The sequence below is a fragment of the Coturnix japonica genome, chromosome 2 (genome assembly GCF_054131305.1).
Source record: "Coturnix japonica strain WE chromosome 2, WE-NBRP24, whole genome shotgun sequence".
In the NCBI taxonomy this organism is placed as follows: Eukaryota; Metazoa; Chordata; class Aves; order Galliformes; family Phasianidae; genus Coturnix; species Coturnix japonica.
The window spans coordinates 75,761,968-75,789,926 of NC_140664.1; the positions used below are offsets into that span (position 1 = coordinate 75,761,968).

The 27,959-nt window shown below is 43.3% G+C and overlaps 1 protein-coding gene across 1 annotated transcript in view; it reads left to right on the plus strand.

The window, feature by feature from the left end:
• SLC22A23 (solute carrier family 22 member 23) overlaps positions 1 to 27,959 on the plus strand; it is an 86,585-nt gene that overhangs the window by 48,582 nt on the left and 10,044 nt on the right. Inside the window, exons 4-6 of the mRNA XM_015854573.3 lie at positions 16,405 to 16,573; positions 18,599 to 18,726; positions 27,293 to 27,395. Coding sequence (XP_015710059.1) covers positions 16,405 to 16,573; positions 18,599 to 18,726; positions 27,293 to 27,395 — 400 coding nt within the window. The remainder of the gene's footprint in view (positions 1 to 16,404; positions 16,574 to 18,598; positions 18,727 to 27,292; positions 27,396 to 27,959) is intronic.

Genomic DNA, 27,959 nt, shown 5'->3' on the forward strand with positions numbered 1-27,959 from the left:
AAAACAAGTAGCATCAGATATGGATGTTATTCCTTATTTCTTTTTTAACAGTTCCTTGATGTTAAAAAAAAAAAAAATAAATTCTTTTGCCTATGCTTGGGTGAAATTGCACAGTCATATCATCATAGACTCATAGTATGGTTTGGGTTGGAAGGGACCCTTAAGATCATTTGATCCAACCCCTTGCTATAGGCAGGGACATCTCCCTCTAGACCAGGTTGCTCAAAGCCCCATCCAGCCTGGCCTTGAACACCTCTGGGGTGGGAACATCCACAGCCTCACTGGGCTACTTGTTCCAGTGTCTCACCACTCTCACAGTAAAGAATTTCTTCCTCATACCTAGTCTAAATTTATCCTCTTCCAGTTTAAAGCCATTTCTCCGTGTCCTGTCACTACATGCCCTTATAAAAAAGTCCTTCCCCAGCTTTACTGTCAGCCCCTTCTGGTACTGGAAGCCTGCTGTAAGGTCTTCTTCAGCCCCCTGATCATCTTTGTGGCCCTTCTCTGGGCCCACTCCCAATAGCTCTATGTTGGTCTTGTGTTGGGGGCCCCAGAACTGGATGCAGTCGAGGCGTACCATGTCACCATCAGCTTACTTCAGCATGCTTGATGATTTCAGCAGGTGTTAGCCAATGCTGGAAAGCAGCTGTATCATCTGAGTTTATGTCTGCTTTGTAGATGGAGTGGAGATCCAGATGTTCTGAAGTGCTGGAAATGACTTAGCCATAGCTATAAAAAAATGATGCAGAGGGTAGTAGGCAAAATTGTATGGAGCTCTTGTCCATTTAGATGTGACAGTGCATGGCAAAAACATAAGTTCTTCTGCAGAACAGCAGCCAAAGCATGGGCTGAACATGAGCCAGCAGTGTGACCCAGCCAATGACAGCGTGGCTTGTATCAGAAATAGTGTAGCCAGCAGGTCTAGGGAGGTGATCATCCCTCTGTATTCAGATCTGGTGAGGCTGCATCTCTAGTACTGTGTTCAGTTTTCAACCTCTTGCTATAAGAAAGACATTGAGCATGTCCAGAGAAGGGCAACAAAAGCTGGCGAGGTGTATGGAGCACAAGTCTTCTGGGGTAACAAAAGCAGCTGAGGGATTCTTTAGCCCAGAAAAGAGGAGGCTCAGGGGAAACAATTGCTCTCTGCAACTCCTTGAAAGGAGGTTGTGTTGAAAAGAAGGTTGGTCATTTTTCCCGGGTTACTAGCAATATGATGAGAGATGGTGGCGGCCTTAAGTTGTGCCAGGAGAAATTGGATATTAGGAAAAATTTCTCATTAAAGAGTGGTGAGGTCTTGGAACAAACTGCCCATGGAGGTGGTGGAGTCGCTGTTCCTGGAGATGTTCAACAAAAGGGTATAAGCAGCACTGAGGGACATGGTTTGTGGGTATGGTGGTGATGGGTTAATGGTTGGACTAGATGATCTTAGTGGTCTTTTCCAACCTTTATGAATCTACGATATCGCTGTTAGGCAAGGAAGGCTTTGGGGCTGGTTGTTACCATTATAAAGGGAAGAATAATCCTTATGGTTTGCAAGAGTGGTAATGAGCAATCAAAAAGCAAAAATGTCTGAGATGGATGTGTTTGGCTGTGGGAAAGAGGTGGGTGCCAGGCTGCTTGGAATGCAGCTACTTTGAGAAGGAAGACCGATCACTGAAGGAGGACGCCTCCTTTTGCTCGCTCTGCAGCTCTCCTCAGTGCAGACCTGGCACACTGCCTGCTTGTGTAAGCAAGCAGCACTGCTGCAAACAAGTAGGCAAAGCATGTATTATGGATAGTGTCTCCAAAGAAGCCCGTTAGAAAGAGAAATATCGTAATTCTCAAGTAGCACCAACTTGTGTTCCTTGATTTCCTATGCAGAAGACATCCTCAGTCTGGCTCCTGAGGAAAAAGTTACTATTTCTCAAGCTCTGTCTCTTTTCTCTTTTCCTTTTATGCATTTATGAGACTTAAAAGGATCTTCCTCTTTCTAACAGCTAACCCAATTCAAAGGAAACTCTGTGGTCCCTCTCAAAGAGAGATGGTGGCCGCTGAAGCATTTCAGGTGCACACAGTGCCGAGATAGGACTTGGGGGACATGGCATATAGCTGCTATCTGAGGAAAATGGGGGAAGGGAGTTCAGGCTGTTTCTTTTGAGGATCAGTTATTAAGCCTCACATCTGTGTCTTTAGATAAGGAGCAGATTTGGCCCATGGTACATAACACCATAAATTGCTTTGTGGTTGTCTTCTAATACAAGATACAGAAATCTGCTTTGTTGCCAGCACTGCAGATGTACAAAGAATTTACCTATTGCCTTTCCTTCTTTCATTCCATGTTAAGCATGTAAGTGTCCTACCGTGTTACATTAACTCTACCACAGAGCCATCTGTTTGTAGCACTCACAGTGTTGGTTAGCAAGTTTTTCACAGGGAATGTGCTTCAGTCAGAGAAAACTTACTTCTTTTAGCCATAGTTCTGCATATTCTGGTCCTGTATAGGGTGCATTTGGCCATGGGCCTTCATAAGCTTCAGTGTATGCCTTGTGACAGGGATCAGTTTTAATTCAAGCAATAATGTGTGGGGAAAAGACTCTTTTATTGCCTTGTGGATGTTTTTTAGATGCTTCACACACAAATCTCCCAGAATGCTTTCACACATCATTAGTTATCTTAATGCTTTGTCAAAACCACAGTCATCCATCCCTCTTCATCTACATTTCCTTGGAAATTCAGTGCTCCCTTTGCTTCCTTGCCGAGAAGTGCATTGAGGATCATTTGGTGTGTAACCGGTTGAGTGCTCCCCTGGTGGCAGATGTTGTCCCTAGGGCTGCACAGCTGTGAGCATGCTGGGGAACAAGAGACTGCCAGCTTCTGGCCTTGTTTCACAGTAGTTTCACCTGTAATTTTATTTGCGTATCTTATTTATTTTTGAAAATCAACCCGTTTTTCTATATTCCCTACAAAAAGAAAAACTGAATGAGGAGAAGTTTACTCAAGTGGAAGATGCCATTGGGTGTTTTAGCACCAGGGAAGTAACAACCTGAAACAGACAAGCTTTTTCTCTTCACTGCTTTGGTACAAGGTATAATCAAACACATCCTTTGAGCTGTCTGTACCTTATACTCTTCTTTGATTAAGTCTTTGTTGTACGTGACGATGCTTCTTGTAGTACAGATGGCTGTTTGGCTGTTTCAAAACGCAGTATGTTGAAGTGGAAGTAGCACGGTCAGTCGCAAAGCCGAAACAGCAGAAGGAAGCATCAGACATTGGAAAACCTGTTTCATGGACTACAGGCGTATTGTAAACATAAGAATTTCTGCCTGAAATACATTCTCTAGCTGAAAATGTTGGTTTGTTGCTACTGTGATTGTATTCTTTCAGGCTAGTACCAATTGTACTCATCAAGAATGTCCAGAATGATTTTCCTATGATAATTCTGATGTTGGCCGTTTATGTCCCGTTATCTACTGGCCTATTTTTGTCTTAAATAATAAGCTCAGATTTCTTCATAATGACAATTTCCTAATCTCCCCTGAAATAAATTGTGCCTTCTATGAATATTTCTAGGAGATCTATGAATAATTGACTACCAAGAAAAGGGAAAATCCTTTTAATAGGCAATTGAATCTTGATACGATGTATGAAAATTAATAAGTAGATCTAAAGCTTTAGATTTGCTATAAATAGTTTAGAGTAGGTGTACAGTGTTCAGGAACGAAGATGCTCTTAGTAGTACCAATTCCAGATGTTTTTTCTATTCCAGATGTTTTCTGTATGTCGCTAAATAACATCAATCTATTTTTCCTAATGTTTGGTTTACGGTTGATGCGTTGCAATTCTGTGTTTGAATGCACAGACATGCTGAAATTGACACATTCATGTCTAGGTGAGGGAGAGGATCAAAACAAAATCCATTTAATTTTACTTTCTTTTGTTTCTTCCTTTCTATTTTTTTTTTCTAAATTATTATTAACTCCTCAACATCTGTTTCCTCTTTGTTATGCTTGTGCAGGCATTTGCTACAGTGGAAAAATCTTTGTATCTTTTAGGACAGGCGTGCAATGATTGTTGAAATGAAGAATATTTTACAGCTGTTGCTATTACGGTTGGTTTTGTTTGTAGCTACTGATGAGCCAATAATAAATCAGTGCAAGCCTTTCATGCCCACGCTTTTCTTTCTTTGCACAGAACTTGGATATTTTTTGCTGCTTGCTCTCCTTTGTGTGGTGGACTGCCTAGGGAGTTTTCCTGTTCTGGAGGAGGATTTTGAAATGAAGTTACTACCACGCTTCAGATCTTAATCTCCACCACTGTTTGCAGATGATTCTCCAGCAGCCAGCTGGGTCAATATTAAAACCATGCTGCGCTGCTGAAAACCCCGCAGCCATGTGTGTATCAGCATTTCCAATTTCTCATATCTGGAGTTCAGAAATTGGCTGTAAATCGAGTCCCCTGTGGGGAAGAAAGGGTATAAGTGGCAGCGCTCACCGACCTTCTCACCCATCTGGCCGTGTTGTGCCCATAGGGCTGAGCCAGCCATGGGTACAGGGGATGCTTGCAGGAAAAGCAACCCCAAGCACAGGAGGGAAGCTGTAGTTTTATGTTGGTGCTCATTGCCAAGCTGTGCTGCTTTTGATGAGCTGTGTAGGGCTGGGAACCAATTACATTGTTATCTTGGTATCCATGCTGCAGGCACATAGTTTTTTTTTTCCCTTAATAAACAATTTGCCTTGTTTAATTTCTGTGCTGCCTATGTTTGTATTCTCCTTTTAGGAACTTGTGTGATTGCCTGTTGTCAGCCATAGTTGTAGTAATACATATATTAATGTGGTTAGGCTTGTACCTGGGTGGTTGTTTTATTTTTTTTCCTGTGTGGTTCCCAATCCCTCCCTTGATTTGCATCTTCCCAAATTAAAAAATAGCTCCACAGTACAGTTGCTTTTGCTTTGATCATTGTGGCTGTGCAGAAAGGTTACTGGAGACAGCAGCATCGTGGTGACAGTGGCATTCTGATAGTAGCTGTCTCAGCAGTTCTCTGGCTCGTTCACCCTCAACTTTCCCATCTCTATTTGTTTCCATTTCAAAGGTGGCCTCCTTCTTAGGAGGGTTTATTTTAATCAAATGCACGTGGGTGCCTGGCTGTGTTATTTATAGGTTTGTGTGCCAAATGCAAAGTGATCTGAGCCACGGCTTCTGAATAAGTTAGAGGAGATTCCAACTCAAGCTGAGGGCTATTCCCACTGTTTAACTCTATGCAGGCAGAGGGATGTGTTGTCTGCATTCAGGAGTGAGGCTAACTCATGATAGGTTTGTGGAAGTTTTGCAGGTTGTTTGTGTATGTATGGGTGGTGTACTGTCATGCATTGAACACTGGAATATAGAATCATAGAACTGTTTGAGTTGGAAGGGAACTTTCCATCTAGTTGGACATCTAGCCCAACTTCCCTGCAGTGAACAGCAACACCCACAGCTATATCAGGTCACTCAGAGCTGGGTAACTGTTCCAGTGCCTCACCACCCTCACTGTAAATGACTTTTTCCAACCTCTTTTAGTTTACTATATCTGATCTCCAGAGTTATAAATGCTGTTTCTTGCCTCTAGCTCACGCTCCCCCGATGTGGAATTTTTGATGGTTTTTTTTGGTGGTAGGCATGGATGTCTGTGTTGGAAGATGTGGGGTAGAACTTTCATCCTGTCTTCTCTTCTGGTGCTGTCTCTTGATGTCATTAGGACACGGTGACCATTGTTGGTCAGGCTTTCCTTTCTCAGTGATGGTCTTATCCACTGTCTGCTGTAAGGCAGGAAAGCAAAATTAAATAACCAGCCCATGGTGTCCTTCATTTCTTGCTGCTCTGGGCTCAGGGATGCTTGCTTTCTCCTACACAGATATACTGCAACCATGTATAAGGTTCAGTTTTGGAGAACCTGGGCTGACCTCCAGCTGTGCTCTCCACAGGAGAGTGGAGGTCAAGGAGCACAAACAGGCTGGCCACATCGGCACTGTACATCAGTACTAGGGTAAGTCCTACAGGGTGCAGCGATGTGGGCAGACAACCAGGGCTGCATCAGGGTAGCTGCAGAGCAGGACAAATGCCATGGCCATGCATTCAGCTCTGCTCTGCTCTGTGCAGGAAGAGCTCCTTGCTCTCAGAGCTGATGGACCCTCAACCACCCATCCCTTGCATATTTAATGTAGCCAGATGTTTAATTTAGCAGATTCACTTCCTACGTTTATTTATACAATAAAAATAAAAAATGTGTTGCGGGCAGCTGGGCACTTGACATCAGCTCACATTAAAGCAGAAGAAATTTCGAGATGAGAAGCCTGTGGTGCTGGTTCTTCGCTTACAAATACTACCTCTATACCCAGACTGATGAATGCCTTTTTACACATTGAAATGAGATCTGTGTTTCTTTCAGAGGCAAATTCCAAACTGTTCAGGCATGGTTGTACACAGATGCAGATATCCCCAGCAAAATAAAAGCTCATTATGACAAATATAATTTTACAGGCTAAAGAAATTAATGGTGTATTTTACCGGCTTGCGAATGTGTAGAGGAGTCCTGATGCCAGTGGTTCTGTGAATGCAGCACGTACTGAGTGGAGATTTTTCCACTGAAACATGATTTTAAGGGTTGGGATTTTTGTTGATTAAGGGCAGTGCAGTACCACGTAACCCTTGGAAAGCCAATTCCCTTTCAGTCTCTGTCAGGCTCTGCACTGCAGAGCAGATGTCTGGCACCGCACTCGCCTGGAACTCAGGTTGTTATGTCATCCAGCACTTATGAGCACCAGGCATTTCCTGTCCTTTGGATGAAGGTAGTTTATTTAGAAAAGAGCTTGCTTTTATCTATTTTTGCTCTCAGTAGAAATGGAATTCCTTCTTCCACACGGAACATCTGGTGAAACTGTAAATGGGAGGAAGTGACTGAAGAAGTGGTTTAAGTGAAGTGTTGCGTATTGCATGATTTTGTGTGTTTTATCGCGGTAAGCCACTATATAGGAAAATCCTGTAAAATAAGGAAACAGTGGCAATAATAGAAGCTCCTGTTCTTAGAAACCTGAGCTTAACATTGCTTTGTGAGAAATAGGTGGCTGACAGAGTGGCAAGCAGTGCTGCACAGGATGTCTGCAAGTGTCGTGCAAGCAAGCAAGGTAGTCTAAAGAGGCTTCTTGCTTTACCTTTCTCTTCAGTCTCATGTGGGAGCTGTCTCAGTTTATGGAAGCATGGGTAGAGTTCAAAGATCAGAGAGCTATGGCAGCCTCTGTCTGTGCTCTCTCTGTGGAACTTGTGGGCCTTGTGTCTTTAGACATGCCTGCTTTTTCTCATTTTGACCAGCAATCTCAAAGGTAATGAGGCAAGGCAGGTTACGGTAGTCTTCACCCCATGTAATGTTAGCCATTTAATTTTACCACCACATGTTCTGATCCTCACATCTCATAAAGTTCCTTTAATCCCTCCTCCAGACCCCAAGATGGCAAAAATCCCTTCCTTCTGAGACTGCACTTGGAATAATGAAAACTGAAAAGGAAAATCGTAGAACTGTTCTTCTTCCCGTAGTCCATAAATAGCGTAGTTTGCCTATAGAAGCTTTGTGTTTTGCAACTTTAAATTGTATTTTAGTTTACCGTCTAGGACCTGTAGTTCTGAACAGTTCTGCTCTTTATTTTTATGACTCTTGTGTTACTCTTCCTTGTTTACTTGCTTATTTTTGCCTTCGGCTTGGAATTCAAGATGTGTCCCATTTAAAAGGCCTTCTGAGCTTCATCCTTCATTGTGCAAGCTTTGGAGTTCAGCTTAACAAATACAGATGTTCTATGGCGGCACCCTCCACATGTCTGTCATAGCTGAAGGGTTTACAGCACTTCCAAATGTCTTTAGTTTTTTCCTTTAAATTTTGATTAGAAACATCACTCAGCAAGAAGGAGCAGCAGCTCACATTCTCTCTGCTCCTGTAAACACATATAAACGGGAGTGAAAATTAATTTTTCGAAAAACATCTACACTGCTTTTAAGTAAGAGCAGATCTTATGGAATTAGCTATTCTGTGCAGGCATACAAACCAGATTGCCTTTTAGATATAGCTCATTAGTGAGTACTGTCACTGAGAAGGCAGTGAGGTACTGGCAAGGGTCACCCATAGAAGCTGTGGATGCCCCATCCATGGAGGTGTTCAAGGCCAGGTTGGATTGGATGGAGCCAGGGGCTGCCTGATCCAGTGCCAAATTTAGTGGTTAGCAGCCCTGTCCACGGTGGGGGGAATTGGAACTAGATGAACTTCAAGGTCCCTTCCAACCAAAGCTATTCTGTGGTCTTGGTAAAATCAGGATGTTAAGTACAGCGTGGTTTTCCTAATAAGACTATGCAGCTTAAAAGTTGCATTGGAATCTTTTTGCTAGTTGGTCCAATGCTGCTTCTGTGGAGCTGCTGGTGTCCCACCACTGCCTGGGGCCACTGAGGAGGCCTTGTGGACAGGGAGTGGCAGGGCCATCCAAAAAGCAACTATTTTTCTCCCATCACTCAATGCTTGTCTCAGGGATGGATATACCCGTCGAGTTTACCATGTTCCTTTAAGTGGCTGGGTGTGATTGCAGAGCAAAGGGTTTGCAGTTTTCAGTCTGAGCTGAAAACTGAGCTCAGCTTTCATATTTCTCCAGTTCTGCCTTTTCTTTCCTATCTCTTTACTGGCAAGAAGATCAAAAGGAAAATTTGGAAAATTTGACTTAACTATTCCTGTTGTGTTAAGCAACAGAGTGATTTGTTCGTAGCTTAGTATGGGAAGACACATGGAAAACTGCAGAACAGGCAACTAGCCCATGAGAAAGGGCTCATATTAACTTGGGAACACAAGTAAACTGCCTCTAGCTTCTGCTGGTAGCTGGAAGAAGCTTGTTTGTGAGAAACTGCTCTGAAGCTGTAACTAGGTATCCTTGCTTATCCTGATAACGTGATGCTTTATTGTCTCCCACTGTTATATATATGGCCGCGGTACTAAGGAGCATGTGAGCACCTTGCTGGCCACCACTAGTATCTGCAGGGTGAACCCCAGGGCTGCCCCCAGTAGTGAGGACTTGGTGGAAGCTGGCCATCCCCAGTAATTTGAGTGCAGGCACTGCCTGCAAAGGGTGCACCGTGTCAAAGTTGTGCTGTTGACTATGAGCAATCCATGTATCGTACAAATGTTAGTAGGATTGTAACTGAGATGTTGCTTGCTTTTTGCATTTGTCTTCAAGTCAAAAGCATGTCAAACACCAAAACTTATTAGAGATACAACCTCCCTTAAATTTCATGACCATACTGCTGCACAGTTGCACGCAGGCAGGTGAGATCTGTGCCCGGTCTCCTGGCATTGCCTCTGCCTGTAGCTCTTAGTAGGTAGGTAACCACCAGAAGCAGTGAAACTCAGCTCAGTCATACCCACTGTGTGAAATGCGTAAGCCGTGTAAAGAATTGCTTGGAAGTTGATAAGGAAAGGTTAAAGATTAAGCTCCAAAGGGCAGAGGAGTGCATGTATATATCTCGACAATTCTAATTGCGGTTGTGATGCGTATGAAGTTTGCTAACATTGTCGAGACAGCAAATGAAAAATCCACTTCTGTGAAGTGCAGCTGGATTCTTTCCAAGGAGCTTAGTTTCTTTTAAATGTTATGTTATTAATTAGTTCAGCAATTAGTTCTGGTTTTGTTTGGAACAAATCAGCGAGTGTTGCCATCTTTTAAACTCCGCTGTGAGGGACAGAGTTGAATGAAAGAAGTTTTTCACTGTTGAGAGCCAGCGTCCTCTGCAGGCCCGTCTTCTGCAAAGGGGCATCTCTGTTAATCTCTGTGAAAGGCGGTTATGATGAAATGTCAGCTTTCTCACTTGCAGTTATTACAAATGAATAGGGAGCAGTGATGTTTTGCCATCTGTTCAGTAGAAATATTCCACTGGTTTTATCAGGTTATAATTGGTATTTTCCCCTGCTAGGACCAGTATGCTTGGATTTTACATAGTGTTGAACTAACTCGTATATTTTTCAGAGGTCCTATCCTTGGAAAACTTCAAATCCAAGTGGATGTTCTTGGATGGATGGTTCTTGGGTGGTTTTGTTATTGTGTGGGCATACATAGCAGAGCAGTTTACATGGACGTTTTAATGCCAATAGCTCTTGTACTGTTCTTCATCCTCAAGTCAGTCACTCTAGGAGTTCCACTTCCTCAGTTGCCATGAGGGCTTTTTCATTCTGTGTCCCTGTCTTTGCCTTCCCCTGATCTGTGTCAGTTCTCATGCTCACCCAAATATTTGCTTAGACATTGACAATAGCAGGACACGGGGAAATGGTTTTAAGTTAAAAGAGGGAAGATTTAGGTTGGATGTTAGGGGGAAGTTCTTCACTAGGAGAGTGGCTAGGCCTTGGAACAGGCTGCCCAGGGAGGTTGTGGATGCCCTGTCCTTGGAAGTGTTCAAGACCAGGTTGGACGGGGCCCTGGGCAACCTGATCTAGTAAAGGTGTATGTTTGGTGGCCCTGCCAGGCAGGGGGGTTGGAACTATGTGATCCTTGAGGTCCCTTCCAACCCGGGTCATTGTATGATTTTGTGATTGTGCGTAAGAACATTCAGGTGATTTGTTATTAAGTTTATATAAGCTAAAGGTACAGAGTGCTTGCTGCCCTGATGTGTTGGGAGGAAGCATTTAATAAACCCCAAACAAGGGATTAGGTTGTCATCTGTCTGAAGGTTGTGAACTGAGATTTAGAAATAGCTGCTGCTGGAAAATTATTTGCCACTTGGTTAATTAAGAGATGGCCGCGCACATTGGCAGCTATTGATTTTCTTCTCCTTTTTTTAATTGAAGTGACTACAGCATCGTTTAAATTCTCCGACAAATACAGGCACAGAGTTCCCTCATCGGAAGCATCTAAAAAGAAGAGAGAGTTTCTCTGATGCTTCTTGTGCTGTGGTTTTTTGTTTCAGCTGCTTTTTTTCCTCCCCATCAAAAAGATGACAGTTGTGATTTAGAACCTGCCAGAAGAAAAGGGGCCAGCTGGCGTGAGCACAGAGGTGTTAGGTTTGCAAAATAGTCATGTGATCAGCTGCATGCTTCCTTTAGAGCAAGCCAACATTCTGGAACAAGGAAGAATGCAACAATTCTAAGCTATCTTACTCTGGGGCAAAAATGAAAACAAATACTGATGTGGTTTTGGAAAGTCTGAGGTTATTGGGAAAGACAGGAGGTTATTGGGCTGGCTCATTTCTTTTATGGGGAGAATTCAGGAAATGCCAAGCCTTGTGTTTTGGCTGGATGTTGGACAAGAGGTGTTGTCATCTTGGCTGGTGCTGTGTGACTGCACATTGCAGTGCTCGTAGTGGCAGAAGTTGGGTGTTGAGGCTGGAGGGTGCTTTGCCTGGTGGCATCTGTAACAGTACACTGTTATGTGCAGGGTCTCCAACCACCAGACCAGGCTGCCCAGAGCCACATCCAGCCTGGCCTTGAATGCCTCCAGGGATGGGGCATCCACAACCTCCTTGGGCAACCTGTTCCAGTGTGCTACCACTCACTGAGTGAAGAACCTTCTCCTAATATCTACCCTAAACCTCCCCTGTCTCAGATTAAAACCATTCCGTCACCTCAGGATACGTGTTTGTGTGTGGCTGGTTGGATAGTTAAACACATTCATTGGGTGTAAATGGTGGGATGGTGCGTGTTTAAAAAAGATGGACCCTGAGATATGTGGAAAAGTACTTTTGAAGGAACATCGTTGCCCTTTCACATACATTTTAGGATAGCTTTTGTCCTGTGCTGCATAAGAAGAAAATAACCCCATTTCTCTTACTTGAAGTTTAGTCTGTTACAGCTCTCTTTGCTTGACAACAGATTGAATTTCTCCAGAGAGGAAATTAGATTTTTCCTTTTCTTTCTCTCCATCTCTGCCGTTTGTTTACATGAATTGGCTGATTGCGGTGTGTGCGATAACCTTTCCTTCCACATTCTGCTTTATTTGCTGTTCCTTAATAAACTGTATTTACACACACTGCTTCTTTTTAGCTGCTTCTGGTGACAACCAAAACGATCAAGAAAAAGCACTGTGTCTAAACTGAGCCAGGAGTGCAAGCAGGCTTAACCTGTGCTGAATTAGAAACACACTGATTGAGGCAAGGAGACAATTGAGCTCCTGAGTAGGGTGTGTGGCACTTACAAGCCTGAGTCTGTAACTGCCTGAAAAATGGGATATATATGCAGGTATTTGGTGGATTTTATTCATGTATTTATTTTTCCCCCGGCAGCCAGCTGCAAACTTAAAAAGTCTTGCTGGGGAGTTATTAATAGCTTCTGCTGTAATAGTATCTGGTAGTCTAGCCATGGGCTGGCATGGGGGCTGTGTTCCTCTAGGAAAATCCAGCAGGATAATCTGCTCCCAGCTGAAGGCAAAGGAAGAGGCCCCTGGGTTTTGAGAAAGCTTGGTAGAAGTTGTGAAATACAGGGCAGTAGAATGGGATCGCCTCTCAGCACTCCCCAGGATCACTAGGTGCTGGAGCGTGCTGCACACAGGGATTTCATAATGCTACTGACACTAATGATTTCAGGTGCTCTGCATTTTATATCTAATGCTACGCTGCCTGAGCTTTCCCTCTGCTCACTCTGTAATGAGGGCTTTGTTACAGAACTGACTGTTCTCCTCCCTTTTGGGGTAAGGGTTGCATCTTGAGAGTCCCTGGAGTGAGGGAACTAAGACCTTTGGGTAGATAGCAATATGGTGAAAACTGCCAAGAGCTGATTTCCTTTTTTTTTTCTTTTTTCCCCCCCAGCATTTTTAAAGATACAATATGAAACTGAAAATAAATCTGTAGTCAAACCATCTCCTCAAGAATTCTTTTTCTTCAGTGGGAAGCAACAGCCCAGGCTTCAGGTGTTTTTCCTTGGCTGTTTTCTCCAAGGGATTATCCTATATAATTACAGCCTTGGCAGCTCATAGACTGAAACTGGGAGGGGGGAGAAAACTGCAAAGGCACAGAAAGCGGTTAGCTTGTGGTTTGTAATGTACCTAGCGTATGGACTGCGTTGAGAGAATTGCTTTGTGCTTTGGGACCTGAGATGGTGAGTGAATGCTAAAGAGTTCTTCAAGCAGTGTGACTTAACCTCTTTTCCCTCTTGATGTATTATTTGCAAATGGCTTACTGCTTTTTCTTCTTTTTGGTTTTTCTTGTTAAAATGAAAGTCTTTGCTATTCGCCCTTGTGCAAATGTCAGCCTTTGAGAACAAATGAGGGTCTTTCTGAAATCTGAAGCAAGAGGTCTATTATCAGTGCGCAAGGCTAAGACCAAGCAGGAAAGCCTGGTTATGGCCCTTAGTCCCTTCCCAGCCTGCTCAGCAGGTTTGGGGCCTTGTGGCTGTGTGAGCTGATGTCAGCCCAGTGTTAATGTAATCCTTCCTCCATACCTGCCTGTGTGTCCATCTCTGCAGTCTCCCATGAGCTCAGTCCTCTCACCTGAACCACAACCTGAGCTCTCAGCCCCCGGCCTTGTAAACCTCGCTGGCCATGCAGGGCCATGTGGTGCAGTGAACGTGAGCTCATAGGGAGCGTGCGCTGGGTTTAGACCGTCATGAGACAGGTTAGTTTTACCCTACTGATGATGTGTCGTTGCGCCCTTTTCTGTAAATCTGAGCCTTTTTGGTGGGCTGTTTGGATGGTAGTTAATTTTGGTGTGGAACAGTCTAGAGCCCTGTTGTCTTTAGCCAGCTGTATCTAGGTTTCCAAAAATGATTCTAAAAAAGAAGTGAAAGCTTTTGGGGCTAATGGTTGAAGACAAATGCAAGCATGAGATGTGCCATACATCTTCTGCTTAATATCCCTTCCAGACCAAGCCAATGTGTGACTCTGTGATCTAGAAGGATTAAAACATCCCAAAAACAAACAGATGCATCCAGGAGTTTATGATACTGGTGGTCATTTCCATGGTTTGTGTATATGTTAAGGGTTTGTTTGACTCTCTACAGTCAGCAAGATATTTGAGGTGCAGACCTTTTTGGTTTTGGAACCTTTTGGTTTTGGAAGGGGAGAGCTGGAGTTTTCTCACTGGATTTGCCAGAGAGCTGATCTCTGTCTTGCAGTGTTTTCACATGAGTTGGTAATGTCTCTTGTGGGACTGGGTGAGCGCATCGCGGCACTGGTAAGAGCATCAATCAGGAAGCCCTTGCTAGTCCTGCATAGAGGTGCTGCAGTGTCTTTACTGACGGGGCTGGAAAAAGCCTGACTGCTAAATGCTTGCTAAAAACAGCAGTACTGAATATTTTATTGTATCACATCGAAGGCAGAGGTTGTGGAAAGTCAGTAGACTGTCCTGATATGTAGAACATTTCAACAGAGATGCGATATTTCATTTAAGCAGAGCACTTGCCGATGACGCTTGAAGGTCACGCTCACCCAACTACTGCAAGGACTTTTCTTCCACTATCCAGTTCTTCCAGGGGAAAAGGCAAAAAAGGCCTGTGATTATCCAGAAAAGAAAACAGATGCCAGACTATCCCTGAGGTGATTTCCATCCTATACAATGACTGACTGCTGCACATGGAGTTACACGCGTTATGCTCCAGTGACTCCAAAGAGCATAACTTCCTTATTTTCATGCCTCTTCCTGACGTCATGAAGAAGTTGTTCTTGTCTCAGTGAATTTTTGTTATCTCGTACTAACCTGAGCAATGCAATTGAAATGCCAAAGTCTCACCTATCTAATGCAGACTTCCTGTTTCTATAGCAACAGAAGTCATCCTTGCACTTAGCGGATAAATACTGGAGCATGAGAAACTGCGACTTCAGGGCGTAGGAAAACAAACAGAAACACTTGTACTTGAAGATCAGGAAAAGAAAATACAAGTGACCTCTTGGCACAATTAAAAAAATGGCTGAGGCTTGGAATATTTCATTAATAAGATTGAAGCCATATTAATATCATAAGAAGTCCTGTGTTTGAATCTCATTTCCCTAATTAAAATGTAAAAGCCCTTTATAGCAAATGAGAGTCTTTGAGGGTTTTTTCTCCCCCTTTCATTTTCCAAAGCTGTTGTGTTTCTGGTTACAGTAATGAAAATTTGGGCTGCCTCACAACAGATGCGTTTCCCTTTCGTGTTGGCAGAAAAGCATCAGTGTTTTTTGTCACTGGCCGAAAGAAAAGGAAACAAACAGCATGTGGTGCCTAATCCTATATTTGATCTGCGGGCAGCCAGTTCCTGGTCAGTGGGTTTAGATCTGTGTTACAGAGATAAGTGCTGAACAAGCTACAGATGAGAAAGTGAATGAATGAGCAGCTGTCTCCTCTTCCTATTGTCTTATGGTTTTTCAAGTACTATTTTAACAACCATTAAATCATAATTTAAAATAACTGTGGGAAACATCCCAAGGAAAAACACCAGCACTGACAGCAACACATCATGAGTGTTTATGAGCTTGTGTTTCTGTATCAGCATACTGATAAGTACTGCACAACGGTTGTGGCAGGTTTATTGTACTTGGTTATTAATCTGTGGAAGTGAATGTAGGCAAGTGAGAAGTATTAAATAGGGGGTTCTATTATATTCTTACTAGCGAAAACATTATTTATGTTGGGTATATTTGCAAAAGGCAGTCCAATTTTAATGCTGTTTCTTCTGGGCATTAGAAAAGAAAAAGAAAAAGCCGCCTTTCTGATAAATTCATCTTAGTTTCTCAAGAATAAAGCCAGAATTCAGGATTTAAGGAAGCTTTTAGTCTACTGGCATCACTTGTCACAGGGCAGCTGAAACAGCCGGTGCTAGCAGTGATGATGGTTGTTTGCCCTACAACAAAAGGAGGGATGGGAGACAGGATAAGGCAGATACAAGGCTGTCTTGTATGAAAGTTGATCAAGACTAGTTATTATGAAAATAAAAACCACACCCAGAAACAATCCACTCAGCAAAATCTGCCTTGAAACCAGCTGACTTGCAGCATGTTTAGCTGTGAGAAGCTAGCATCCCATAGGATCCTGCTGAGAGCTGTGCTTTTCTGCCTCCAGCAGACTGACAGGGAGGTGTCTGGTGTCTTTGAGAATTGCAGAAAGGCTCTACGTGAAATCTGTGGATCACCTGTCATCTTCTAGTCTCCTTAAATATACACATATATATGTGTATATTTATATTTTGTTTATGGGGGTAGGAGACATAGGTTGACAGTCAGAGATGCAGCAGATCTGCAGGAGATGCAGTATGTGCATGGAAGTTGCACATGTTAGCACCACAGCCAGCTGCTAATGAGCTTCCCTTTTGCTGCAATGGTATTAAAAGCCCAAATACATGAGGAAACAGGATTTATGGGATGGTCAAAGGTCTTGATGCTAAGTCCGTGGGATTTCATGAAGCTGGGCAGCCTGCTGTGGGGAGGTGCTCCTGTGGGGTTCTGAATGCATTGCATGTGCTCTGTGTTTCAGGGATAGAGCTCTGCCCTCCTGCACATCGGTTCATGATCACCATGGTGGCAAGCTTCATTGAAATGGCGGGGCAGTTCCTGATGCCGGGGCTGGCTGCTCTCTGCAGGGACTGGCAGGTCCTCCAGGCTGTCATCATCTGCCCCTTCCTACTGATGCTGCTCTACTGGGTGTAAGTATTTCTTCCCCTTCAGGTCAAAGGCAACACAAGTTCCTAATGCTGGACTTGAGAGGTGCCTGGAAGTAAGGGTGCTTCTCCATACATATCAATTATTATCTTGTTCTTCTACTCACTTTGTATGAGGTTTTGACTGTGGAGTAAGAAGAAATAACATTATAGCTTACTGTAGTAGCCATAAGTTTTACATGTTGATGTGTCAGGACTCAGTAGATGAGTATTTTGTTGGGCAGAAAGTTGTACTTTGTAATTTCTCTGGCAGTAGCTTCCACTTTGAAGATACAAAAGGATGTGCCCCAGACTAACTGCTTCGACTTGTGGCTGCACAGCTCGGTTTTCTCTTTAAACCTGCCCTGTGGTTCTGGGCAGTCACTGTTCATTCCTTTGGCCTTGGTTAAGCCCGTCTAGGTTAAAAATAACACACCTCTGCTCGTGAGTATTACAACTGGGCCCAGTGTGTGCACGAGGTGGCTGGCTCTGAGCCTCCCTGCTAGTTGTTGCCCAAATTAATGTGCGCCAGGCTGGCAGCTGGGGAGCACTCCCACAGGTCGCTTCTCTGTTCTGGCTCCTTGTCCTCCCTCACTGCCAGCCCTGTGGGCTGTGCTTTGGCAAAGGGCTCCAGGCCTGGTGCTGCCTGTCCTGGAGAAGTGGGGGGGACTCTATTGTCACCAGAACTTCATAAACCTCCCAAAACCATGTATTTTTGCTTCTGTCTTAAGAGTGACACACAGTGGTGGCATAACATAGCAGAGACTAGCGAGAGCAGGGTTGTACAAAACCATAACAGTGAGAACAGAATAGATAATTAAAGTAATGCTGGCTATGTTTAAATGTTTAGTTGCTATAGACTGAAAACGGAGCAAGTTGGTGGTTGTAACACCTAACAAATTGCAACTTAAGTACTATGTTTTTTCTGTTCTTGGGTAAAGATGGAGTTCTCATCCATTCATCACCATAACCCCATAAGTAGAAATCTCTTTGCCTGTCTCTGAGCTCACATAAGTAGACATACTATGGCATGGGCTGAGGGCAAAGAGCAGCTCAGGAGAAAGTTATAGGTCTTTTATAAGATGATGATCTCTTTTCCTTTTTTGATTTCCAATATATAATAAGTATTTTGCTGGTGATACCTTGATGCTTTATAGCCTAGAATGTAGCTGAAACATGAGTTGTACTGTATATTTGAAGTTAAAAGAAGCTGATAAATTCATTCTTAGAAAGGTCTTTTGGAAAATGAGTGAAAATGAGGCCGAAGCAAGAGGAAAAAAAACATGCCCATTCAGAAAGTATTGATGGAAGTGAGGGAAACAAGCGGATGAAAAACAAACACTTTTATATTATGACTGTATGTGCATTTGTGTGTATGCTTGTAAGGCAGCTCAATTAACGTAACCTTGTCTTCACTGGGAGAAACTTTTATAGCAGCAACTGAACTTTATCTGGAGTACACACCATACTCACTTGTATAAGAGAAGGCCTTCAAATCAGCATGTGAAGAAGAAGATTTTTTCCGTGTTTAAAAATTAAAAATCCTGTTCCATTATAATCCTGGAAAGTAATTTTTCACTTTTTAATCTCCATCTTTACAAGAGATTTCAAATCACTTCTGTCAGATGTTTTCCTACTGCAGCCTGAATTATCCTGTGTAACCGTGCAGCTCATCTATCCCCTGCCTGGCAGCAAATGTCTCCTGCACACGGCGCTTCCTCCTTCTCCCCATTCTTTCACAATGGTATTAATAGGCAGAACTCCTCTAATATGTTATACAATTCTGATATGTCCTATCTCAAGGTGATAGGATGGTTCCTGTATCATTTGTGTATCAGTGTAAAAGGGAATGGCACCAATTCCTGTGCTTTGAGCCTTTTTTCTCTTATATTTTTAACAGATGATTTTTCCACTTTTTGAAAACAGTTCTATTGCCCACAAATACTTAAACGAGCAGCTACCCACTATACTTTAAAACTATAAAACTTTATAAACTGGGCAGCAACCCTAATGTGTTTTCCGTCTCTGAAGTATTTTCCCAGAGTCCCTACGGTGGCTGATGGCTACGCAGCAGTTTGAGGCATCCAAGGAACTTATCCTGCAGCTCACGCGCAAGAACAGGATGAACACGGAAAGTGACATCAAAGGAGTGGTGCCTGGTGAGTAGAACAGGCATCCATGAATCTGTCCATTCAGATGAAATTCTTTTCTACAAGTTATTATTCAGATGCTTTCTTTACTTTGCTGGTACTCACTGTCGAGGGTCAGTTCGGTTCTGTACTTCAGCTTGGTAGTCATACCATGGCCAGTGCTGTGATTTCTGTAGTAGTTGGCAGATCTGTGTTAATGATCTGGTTTGCATGTGAATTGCATATCTGAAGTTTCTTGGATCTACATCACACACAGCATGGCTGTACAATGTAAATGACATTTTCTTGGTAAAGTTCTGAAAAGCTCAAGGGTACGGAGCAGCCTCTGATCTCCATCCCTGTCTCTGTTCTGCACATCTTCTGCAGGGTAGATGAAGGGACTTGGAGAAAATGTGCTTCAGAGGCAATAAGAGATCTCACAGTTAGACTTGGAGATTCCCAACCAAGTCTAAATGTGGCCTTTCTCAGCTAGTTAGCTACTTGAGTTTGTCGACAAAATAAAGTGTGTTTTTAGGGGATTACTTGAGTTTCCTTTAAGGAAAACGATAAAGATGCAACTTGGTGCTATTGGAATTTATTTAAGCTATTTCTAGTTACAGTGTCACTAAGCACTTGTTACTTAGCACTTAGAGTGCTAAGTATCAAAATGGTTTTATGGCTATTACTAGCCACAGTCTGTATGTGTCTTGGTGGGTCTGTAAGCAGAAGAAAGCATCTGTTTTTGTGTGCTGTAATCACAAAGACATCATTGCTGTATCAAGGAATGGTCAAGAAGCCTGTACTTGTCCGTGTGAGAGGATGCAGTGCAGCCTGATGCTGATAGCTCCTATTTATTCTTAAATCTATTGCTGAGCTTTCCTGTCTTCATGGAGGGGGTTTTTATTTGTGATTTGTTTTATTCTCTGAAGTGGCTGGAAAACGTTTTGCTTCAGTCCAGGTCTGTTGTGTTGCTGTTTAGTATTAGTGATAGTAGCCTTGTGTGACCAAGTCACTCCGTGTGTTGACATGTACAGTCTCCGCCAGCTAGAAACCCTAGTGTAATTCTACTCACCTATATCAGTCAAATTGGTGTACCCTGTGTAACAGATTGTTACTGGAGTTGTATGTACACATTTTGGCAGCTTCTAACAGTTCAGTAATAGAAAAAATTGACACTGAAATGAGTGAAGTATTTCTGGGATGGAAGAAAATGCAATTTTAAATTGTGGTCCAAGCAGCGAATGGGTGTATTTACCCTTCTGAAGAACTGTGCTGCTCCCATTGTTGGAGGAAAGCTTTTAATTCTCCCTTTGGTTATGCTACACACAGTGGAGACCAACCTTCTATAGCCTCTTCGTGCTGTAGAGAGGTGGCCCATGTGTTAGGTAGGGAAAAAAACGAAGCTTGTTTGCTCTGTTTGAATCAATCCATGAGGTAAAAGCAGTTTGTCAGTGTTCTTCTAGAAGATGCCTCCAAAGAGAAGAATGAATTGTCTTAGTAGTGGTCGCACTGTAGTTGTGATAACAGCTTCTATGTCTGGAGACCATCACAGATGGGCAGTACTTAGCCTGCAAGGCAGTAGGCAAACAAATTAAAGCTGGACAAGAGTTTTCTAGCAATTGGCAACCCTGTCTATGGCAGGGGGTCTGGAACTTAGTGATTCTTGAGGTCTTTTCCCATCCAGGCCATTCTGTGATTCTGTGACCTGCCCTAAGGATGTGAAGGCAGTGTATGTTCTGAACGGCAAAACAAATGGAAGGTTGGCCCCTTAGCCAGGGCTTTGATCTGAGCCCTAGATGAAAACACAAAGTAGAATGGTGCTGTGGACATAGTGTATATAGTCATTGCTATCTAAGGTAGGGCTATTCTGTGGAAGAAAGCACAAAAATACTTTTGCAGCTTGGTGAAATAATACAGATGTAATTACAGAAGCGTGTGGTGATGACATGTATTGTGTGTGTGTACGAATACTGACTGCAGTTAGGAAAGCTGTGGTTTTCAGGGGGGTTTTCTTTGAATTTAAGAAAAAAAAAAAATGCAACAGCTCTCCTTATGTCTGAGTCAGTCATTTTTCCTAATATGAGAAAATAACTACAAAACCTTTGATTGTACCTCAGGCCACCACAGCTACAACTACAGTACTGTGTACGGATTGGGATGGATGAAGAGCCAGGTGCATTAGGCAGAGGAAGAAAGCAAGTTCCTTAGCTCAGTAACACAGGGCAGCCTCATGTGATGCTGCTCCATACAAACCTGCTGGATGTGTTCCTTTACAAGATCCTGTTTCTTGGTTGTTTATTAGTGCCGAGCTTAAGTACCCCATGCAAGTCTCTGGGGTTAGCCAGGTACATTGTGTTGATGAATATGATTTAGCTGGGAAGTATTGGTAATGGTTGGACTAGATGATCTTCTAGGTCTTTTCCAACCTTGATAATTCTGTGATTCTGTGATTGTGGGAAATTCAGTTCAAACCATTGGAATAAAGGCAGCCTTTAAGTCTCATGAACAAAAGAGATTTCTGTGTTAAAGGAAACCAGCCAGCAGCAGTGATTTCTGTTGCCCTCTTGAATATCCGATCAGTTTTCAGAAGGGGCTCCTTTTTTTCCTGACAGTCCCCTCTTGTCCGCCAGTGGCAGCTGATGGAGTTTATGCAGCTCCTTCAAGGCATTGCCATACAGGAAAAATAGTGAGCAACAAGAGTAAGACTGATGAATGTAAGTCTTCTTTTGCTGGCTGGATATACAGAAGTAGAAGAGGAGGTCATGCACGTGACATGAAGACGACAGTAATGACATGACAGCTACAGGATTTGAAGAGGGAGGGCATAGAAGGGAGCACTGCACTGAGAATGTGCCTTGTGGTGCCACTGGGAAAAGCCAAATATGCTGTAAAATAAAATAAAATATAAAGAGATAACCAGGTGGTGGTCAGCTTCTCTTAAAGCTTGACTGAATTTCAGTGGGAGCTTGGCATGGAGGGCTAGCAGCAAACTCTGGTGCTCTCACTGCCCATGTGAACAGGGCATGGATGTGGAGCAAGGAGAGGAAACCTAAAGAACCCATCAGAGGAGAAGAGCACTGAGAAGGACTGCTAATACAGCGGAGAGGGAGTAGGGGAGTGAAAAGAGTTGTGGGGGCACAGTATAAAGATAGTTGAAGGTGACCTCCAAAGGCAACAAGGGACAGAGGGCATTAATGGCTGTAGAGGAAGGAAGAAGGAGAGCTAGGGCACAAAGACTAAAGAGTCTGTGACTACTTGCTTCCTCCTCTGTCCAGAATAAGTTGTCAAGCCCTAGGATGCAGTTTCAGCATTCTTCTCCTGTGAAACCCACTTGTAAAATGTGTGCCTCACTCCTCTGCTGCCCACCTTGCTCGAGGCTCCCTCCATAGCTCCAGCCACAGACAGCCCTAACACCTGTGTAGGTATCTGCAACATGATGGCCCAAATACAGCTCCACACAATGACAGCTGAGATATTCCTTTTTGTTTCTTTTTGGGTGTTGGTAAGGTTAGCAGAATATAAACATTGGCAAGTCAGGCTCTCAGAAATGCAAAAAGTCAGGTTGCCTGGGCAACCTTTGCTTGGCCTCCTGTCATGAAGATAAGATGATACAGCCTTTAATAACGTGACTGCAACCTATTTTTTCACAAGACATAGGATGAATGAATCAGTGCATAGCATGGACGATGCTGTGGGAATGAAGCTGTTGTCTGTTCCTCATTTGTTGCAGAATTTGGAAGGTGTGTAGTGAATGAGCCAGAGGGTTGCAGGAGGAAAGAGGGCAGTCCTGGGGGAATGAAGCTGAATAGCTTGTAAAGAGCTGAACTCGTGCCTGTGTCCACCAGGGATGTTCGTGCACAGTGATGGAACATTCCCTGCAATTAAGCTTTTCCAGTTGCCACCAGTCATTGTTTCTTCAGTGTGTGTCTCTATAGCGTGTATTTCTGGGGCTTGGTTTGCAGAAAGGTAGAGTTTCTTTCAGGACCTACAGTGAATATTGCATGCAGAGCAACCCAGAGCTCGTATTTCTCAAGCTATACTCCTAAAATTGCTGAGTGATTTTTTTCCTCATTCTGGACATTATTTCTCTGCATTTCATCTCCCTGCATTGCAAAACTGGAATAATCTTACGAGAAAGCAGTGGGGGTGATTCCATTGATATTTATGAAGTACGGGAGTATTCTGACAGCGCTGTGGGAATGTCTCTCAGGAAAGCTATGATTTTGTATTCACTGTGAGGTCTGAATAATAAGGCAGAGGGGCGCGTCTTGAATGAGAAAGGTAGAGAATGTCTAATAGCTCATTTGTTTTCACTGAACATTTTGGAAGAGGAAAGCAATGTGCAATCATCTAATTAAGTGCTGTATCATAAAGTGTATGAGTGACTGGAAGTTGCAGAGGCAACCTTGCATCTGGCCTTTCCCACCTTTTTTTTGAATGTAATTAGAAACACGGGATTGAAACAAATTATTGCAGTCAGTCATTTGTATTTATAGTCAATGAGTTACACAGTTGCTCTGACTACCTGAGATACATCTTAAATGCTGTTAGCTTTCTTGTCCCATCCTTTTGTTGGAAAGCCATTCCCTAATCCGGATTGCTCTTATGCTTGGCTACATTTTAGCATTCAGTTCAAATATACTGTAGCTGTCCAAATTCTTTGTCTTTTTTCTTTTCCCATTTGCTCCTGTGCTGCAACTGTCTCTATCTTCATTTTCTCTTTTCCCATACTGTAGCAGGAGACAGCTGGATTTCTTCTCTATCTCCTCTCCTTTGATAAATAGGCTTACCAAGGCTTTAGTTTCTCAAATATTGATGACCAGAATTGTAAAAGAGCACCCATATTTCATCGTGTGGATTGGAAATACTTTATAAGTGCAGCATATGGGTGCCATATAGTCAGAGCAGCAGCAGAGAGCCAGCGGCATTGCAGTCCTTGTTAAAAGCTCATATTCCAGCAGAAGCGCTTCTCTTGAATTGCTGAGTTGTATTTTGCATTTCCAACTTGAATTTGCCACACACCATCTCAGGTTCATCCATTTTTCTCTGTTGTCCCTTTTCTGTGCTGAACAGCTGATAGCACCTCACTGTCATCAGCAGTCGTCATTGACACATCCCTCAGTTTTGTGCCGATCTCCCTACTGAGTTTATTAAATATCGTTTTTGTTTTTGAGAATGACAAGTCACCCCAGCAGTGATCTCCTCCATCCTGCTGTCATTTCCATTTTTGTGCCCCTTTTTGCTGTCTTTCCATCAGTCAGCCCTTTACCCAGCTTGTATTTTTGTATGTGACTTGATAGCCTTCAATACTCCTCCAGCATGAGGCTTTTAAAAAGTATGATATGCCAGATTGCCAGTCCTTGAAGACAAAAGCAAGCATGGATGAGATTCTGGAGACAGAAATCCTGGGAAGCACAAACAGCCCTGCTCAGCAACAGCGCAGTGTGGCTGTGGGCAGGTTGCTCAGCTCTGCATTTCAGCTTTGTCTGCCTCCTGCTGTTGAGCTCTGGGGACCGATGGTGCCTTTCTGTTATGCTTCCATAGCTCTTTTCATGTTCAAAACACTACAGACAGTAGCACTTAGCAGCCAGAAAAATCAAGCAACACTCCGTCACCATATGGCATTTGTCACCTTGGACATCCTTTTTTAGAGGTTTGCTTCAAGCTTTGTCCATTTTGCCTTTGCCAAACAGTGCGGGGATGGGTGGCTTCATTTGAAGCCTTGAGAGATGCTTTACAGCTTTGAAAGCCGTGGTCCTGAGATGCAGTGAATCCCACGAGAATCCAGCAGCTCTGGGAGCTGGAAGCTGATGGGGTTCCCCTCCCTGTGAGACTGTCAGAATGTCCCAGTGAATAGCTTTAATTTCCACTGAGACGTGAAGAGCGAGCACGCTGACAGTTTTCCTACCGAGTCCTTGAATAGGAAGCCCGCAGTGTGTGTGGGCTCTGGAGTATGGGAAAGCTCATAATGGGCCTCTGGGAACGTGGGGGAAAATGTATTTTATTTTCCACACTCTCCTTTCTGGCGTATCAGTCAGAACTGAAATGTTTAATGCAAATTCCTTCTGAACTGATGACTTTGGTGCAAAATCAAAGAAAAGACTGGGGGAGGGGCAGTTGTTCTGCTGTAACTGGCAGAGCAATAGTTTGCTTCTGTGTGACTTTAATGGATGTTAGCTCGACTTTTAAGATCGTATCATTGACCCATGGAGTTTAGACAGCCAAGGAGCTGTCAGGACCGTGCTGCTGCTCTCCTGATGGCCTATCAGTCACATACCTGATTTGTTGCAATCTCAGTGATGTTTTGCCTATTGTAAGTGTTTGTGTGGGGGTGGATGAGTTGGGTTTTGGGTTGGTTGTTGGGTTTGGTATTTTGTTTGTTTTTTATTTGTTTGTTCTGTGTTTTTTGTTTTTTGTTTGGTTTTTTTGTTTGTTTGGTTGGTTGGTTGGTTGGTTGGTTGGGTTGTTTTTTTTTTTTGTATATATAAAAGATGGAGAAAGCCATCAGAAAGATACATGATATTGGAGACTTGGGGAGAGCCAGTCATCTGAAGGAAGTGACTTGTGAGTAGATTTGGATGTTTTAAAGATTGAAGAGATGGGGAAAAAATAAGTGGTAGAGTCCGAAGGTTCAACCAACATTACATGAAAGAATTGAAATAGCACCTGACTTTACATACATACATATATATCTTGTGTCCTCTTAATTTCATTTAACGAAGCTGTGGCTTAACAAAGCACAGACTGACAATGAAAAATGACTTTGGGAAAGCTCAAAGAGCACGGCGTTAGGGACAGTCTACTGCTGACAGAGGAGGAAATGTTTTGCTTTGAAAGTCCAGATCTGGTCGTACTTAACCAGATGGAGAGAGAACCCTCGTGCCCACAAGAAGTCTGTGCAGCGTGTATTGTGTGGGTGGTGATTTTCATTGTTTCTCTTGAGCCAAATTAGTAAACAGTCATCCTCTGTTCAGCTCTGCGAAACCTTGTGCTTTTTCTTCTGTTTTGCTTGATGTTTTCAGTGCAAAAGGTTTAGCATGGGCTCAGTTATAGGTTTTAGAACACTGTCTTATCTGACTGCTGTAGTTGTTTGGAATTATTTTCTTCCCATTTAATCCTTTCCAGAATCTCGCTACAAAAATCATTTTGACCTTGCTCTGTGAGATTAAGTACCTCCATTTTTTATTGCTTTCTTTGTTAAAATAGCTCCGATCCATTGCTGAGCCCGCTGGGTGCTCCTGTCTTGCAAATATTAATTTGGCCAATTTCCTCTTTTGCTCCAGCTCTGCTGTTCTGATTCTGTGGGCCTCACGCTGCATAGATGCTGGGGAGAATGGATATTATCAGGTATAAGGAGACTAGTGCCATAATATCCTGCTTAAGTACAGTCATTAAGTACAATGAAATACCTCTCATTTTTTTTCCTCAGAAATATTCCACATAGTTAGAGCAGATAGGTGACCAGAAGTGACCTGTGAGCAGTGAACAGTGCGACTATTTGCATCTAAATAGTCTTTTCTTTGCTTTATTATTTTTATGACACTGTTTTCCAGTAACAGTGGACAAATGCGTCTTTTGTTTTGGTTGTAAATTAGAGCTGGTCTATCTCATTTCTCCCCAGTGGTTTGCTTTTTATTTTTTTTTTCCCTTTTTTTCCCCTCCTCTCTCTCTCTCTGTCTTGTATCTCTTGAAGGGATTACTGTTCAGTGAGTAGAGCAGAGGCCAGGGCAGTGCAGTGTGGGCAGCTGAGGACACTGGGCTGATTGCCCATGCACAAAGGGAAAGGATGCAGGGTGCAAAAAGGGACTCTGCTGCTGCTGTGGAGCAGGCTGGAAAGCAGCAATACAAGTCTTTGCCCTAAAAAACAGTTGTGGTTCACACTCCTGGGATACAGCATTTTTTATGACTGTTTTATAGCTGTGGCTTTTGCTTGCAGCAGGCTTCATGCCCTCCTGCTCATCTCACTGCTGTTGTATCTTAGAATCATGGAATCATTCAGATTGGAAAAGACCTCTAAGGTCATCTCATCCAACCACCAGCCCATCCCCACTGTGCCCACTAACCATGTCCCTCAGTGCCACATCCACACCTTTCTTAAACGCCTCCAGGGATGGTGACTCCACTGCTTCCCATGGCTTGGGAACAGTGGCCCTGTTGCATCCTGAGTAGGAAGGAGTTCACTTTCAGTCTCTAGGCTAATGATATTTTGGAACTGAGCAATGTTCTTCATTTCATCCTACATCAAGTAGAGTATCAGGTGCAATATTTGAGAGGTTTGTGTGTTGTAGGATTGTAAATAGAAGTTGTCTTGCAGTTAGCTCAGTAGTTTAAGGACAAATCTGGTTCAACCGTCAACCCATGCCCACCATGTCCACTAACCACACCCTTCGGTGCCACATCCACGCATTTCCTGAGCACCTCCAGGGATAGTGACTCCACCACCTCCCTGGGCAGCCCATTCCAGTGCTTTACCACTCTTTCTGAGAAGAAATTTGTCTAAATATCCAACCTGCACCTCTCTTGGTGCAACTTAAGGTCGTTAACTCTCATCCCATCACTGATTACCTAATGATTTGGTTCATTTGTTTTGTTTCAGAGCTGGAAAAGGAGATCACTAGGAGATCGAAGAAAGTCTGCATAATCAAAGTGGTGGGAACCAGGAACCTGTGGAAAAACATTGTGGTACTGTGTGTGAACTCGTAAGTCCCATAATGTGTTCCTGTTTGAGTATTTTTGTGGCTGGTGACCTGAAAGAGATGATGGGGACTATCCAGTGAGGGACCCTTAGCTTTTAAAATGTCCATTTGAATTTGGTTCTGAGAGTTTGCCAGTGGGAAGTGGGAGCAGTCTGGACATCTGGACATCTGGACATCCTCTGCTCTCCTTAGAAGTCTGTAGTGCTCTCGTGGCTTTTTCTTCCCCAGTCCATGGCCCCACTGTGCAGCTGTTATCCCTGCTAATAGGCACGTGGACCAGTCTTAACACAGAGAGGACAGCCCCTGAGAGGCATGCAGATTCTGCACTGGTTGCAGAGCCAGCTCTCTTCTTTAGACTTTGCATTCCTCTTTGCCACCAGTATTTGGCCTGGTTCTGAACCAATGTCTTCTTCTTAGGCTGAGCAAGCAGGTTGAACAGCCAGAGTTAGCTGTATGTGGAATTCTCCCTTTCACCCACACCCTTTCTAGTGACGCGTGTTTGGAAATTCCCTAATCCAGAACTAGGGAGCCCACAGAGCAACTTAGAGCAATAGAGCATGGAGGGTG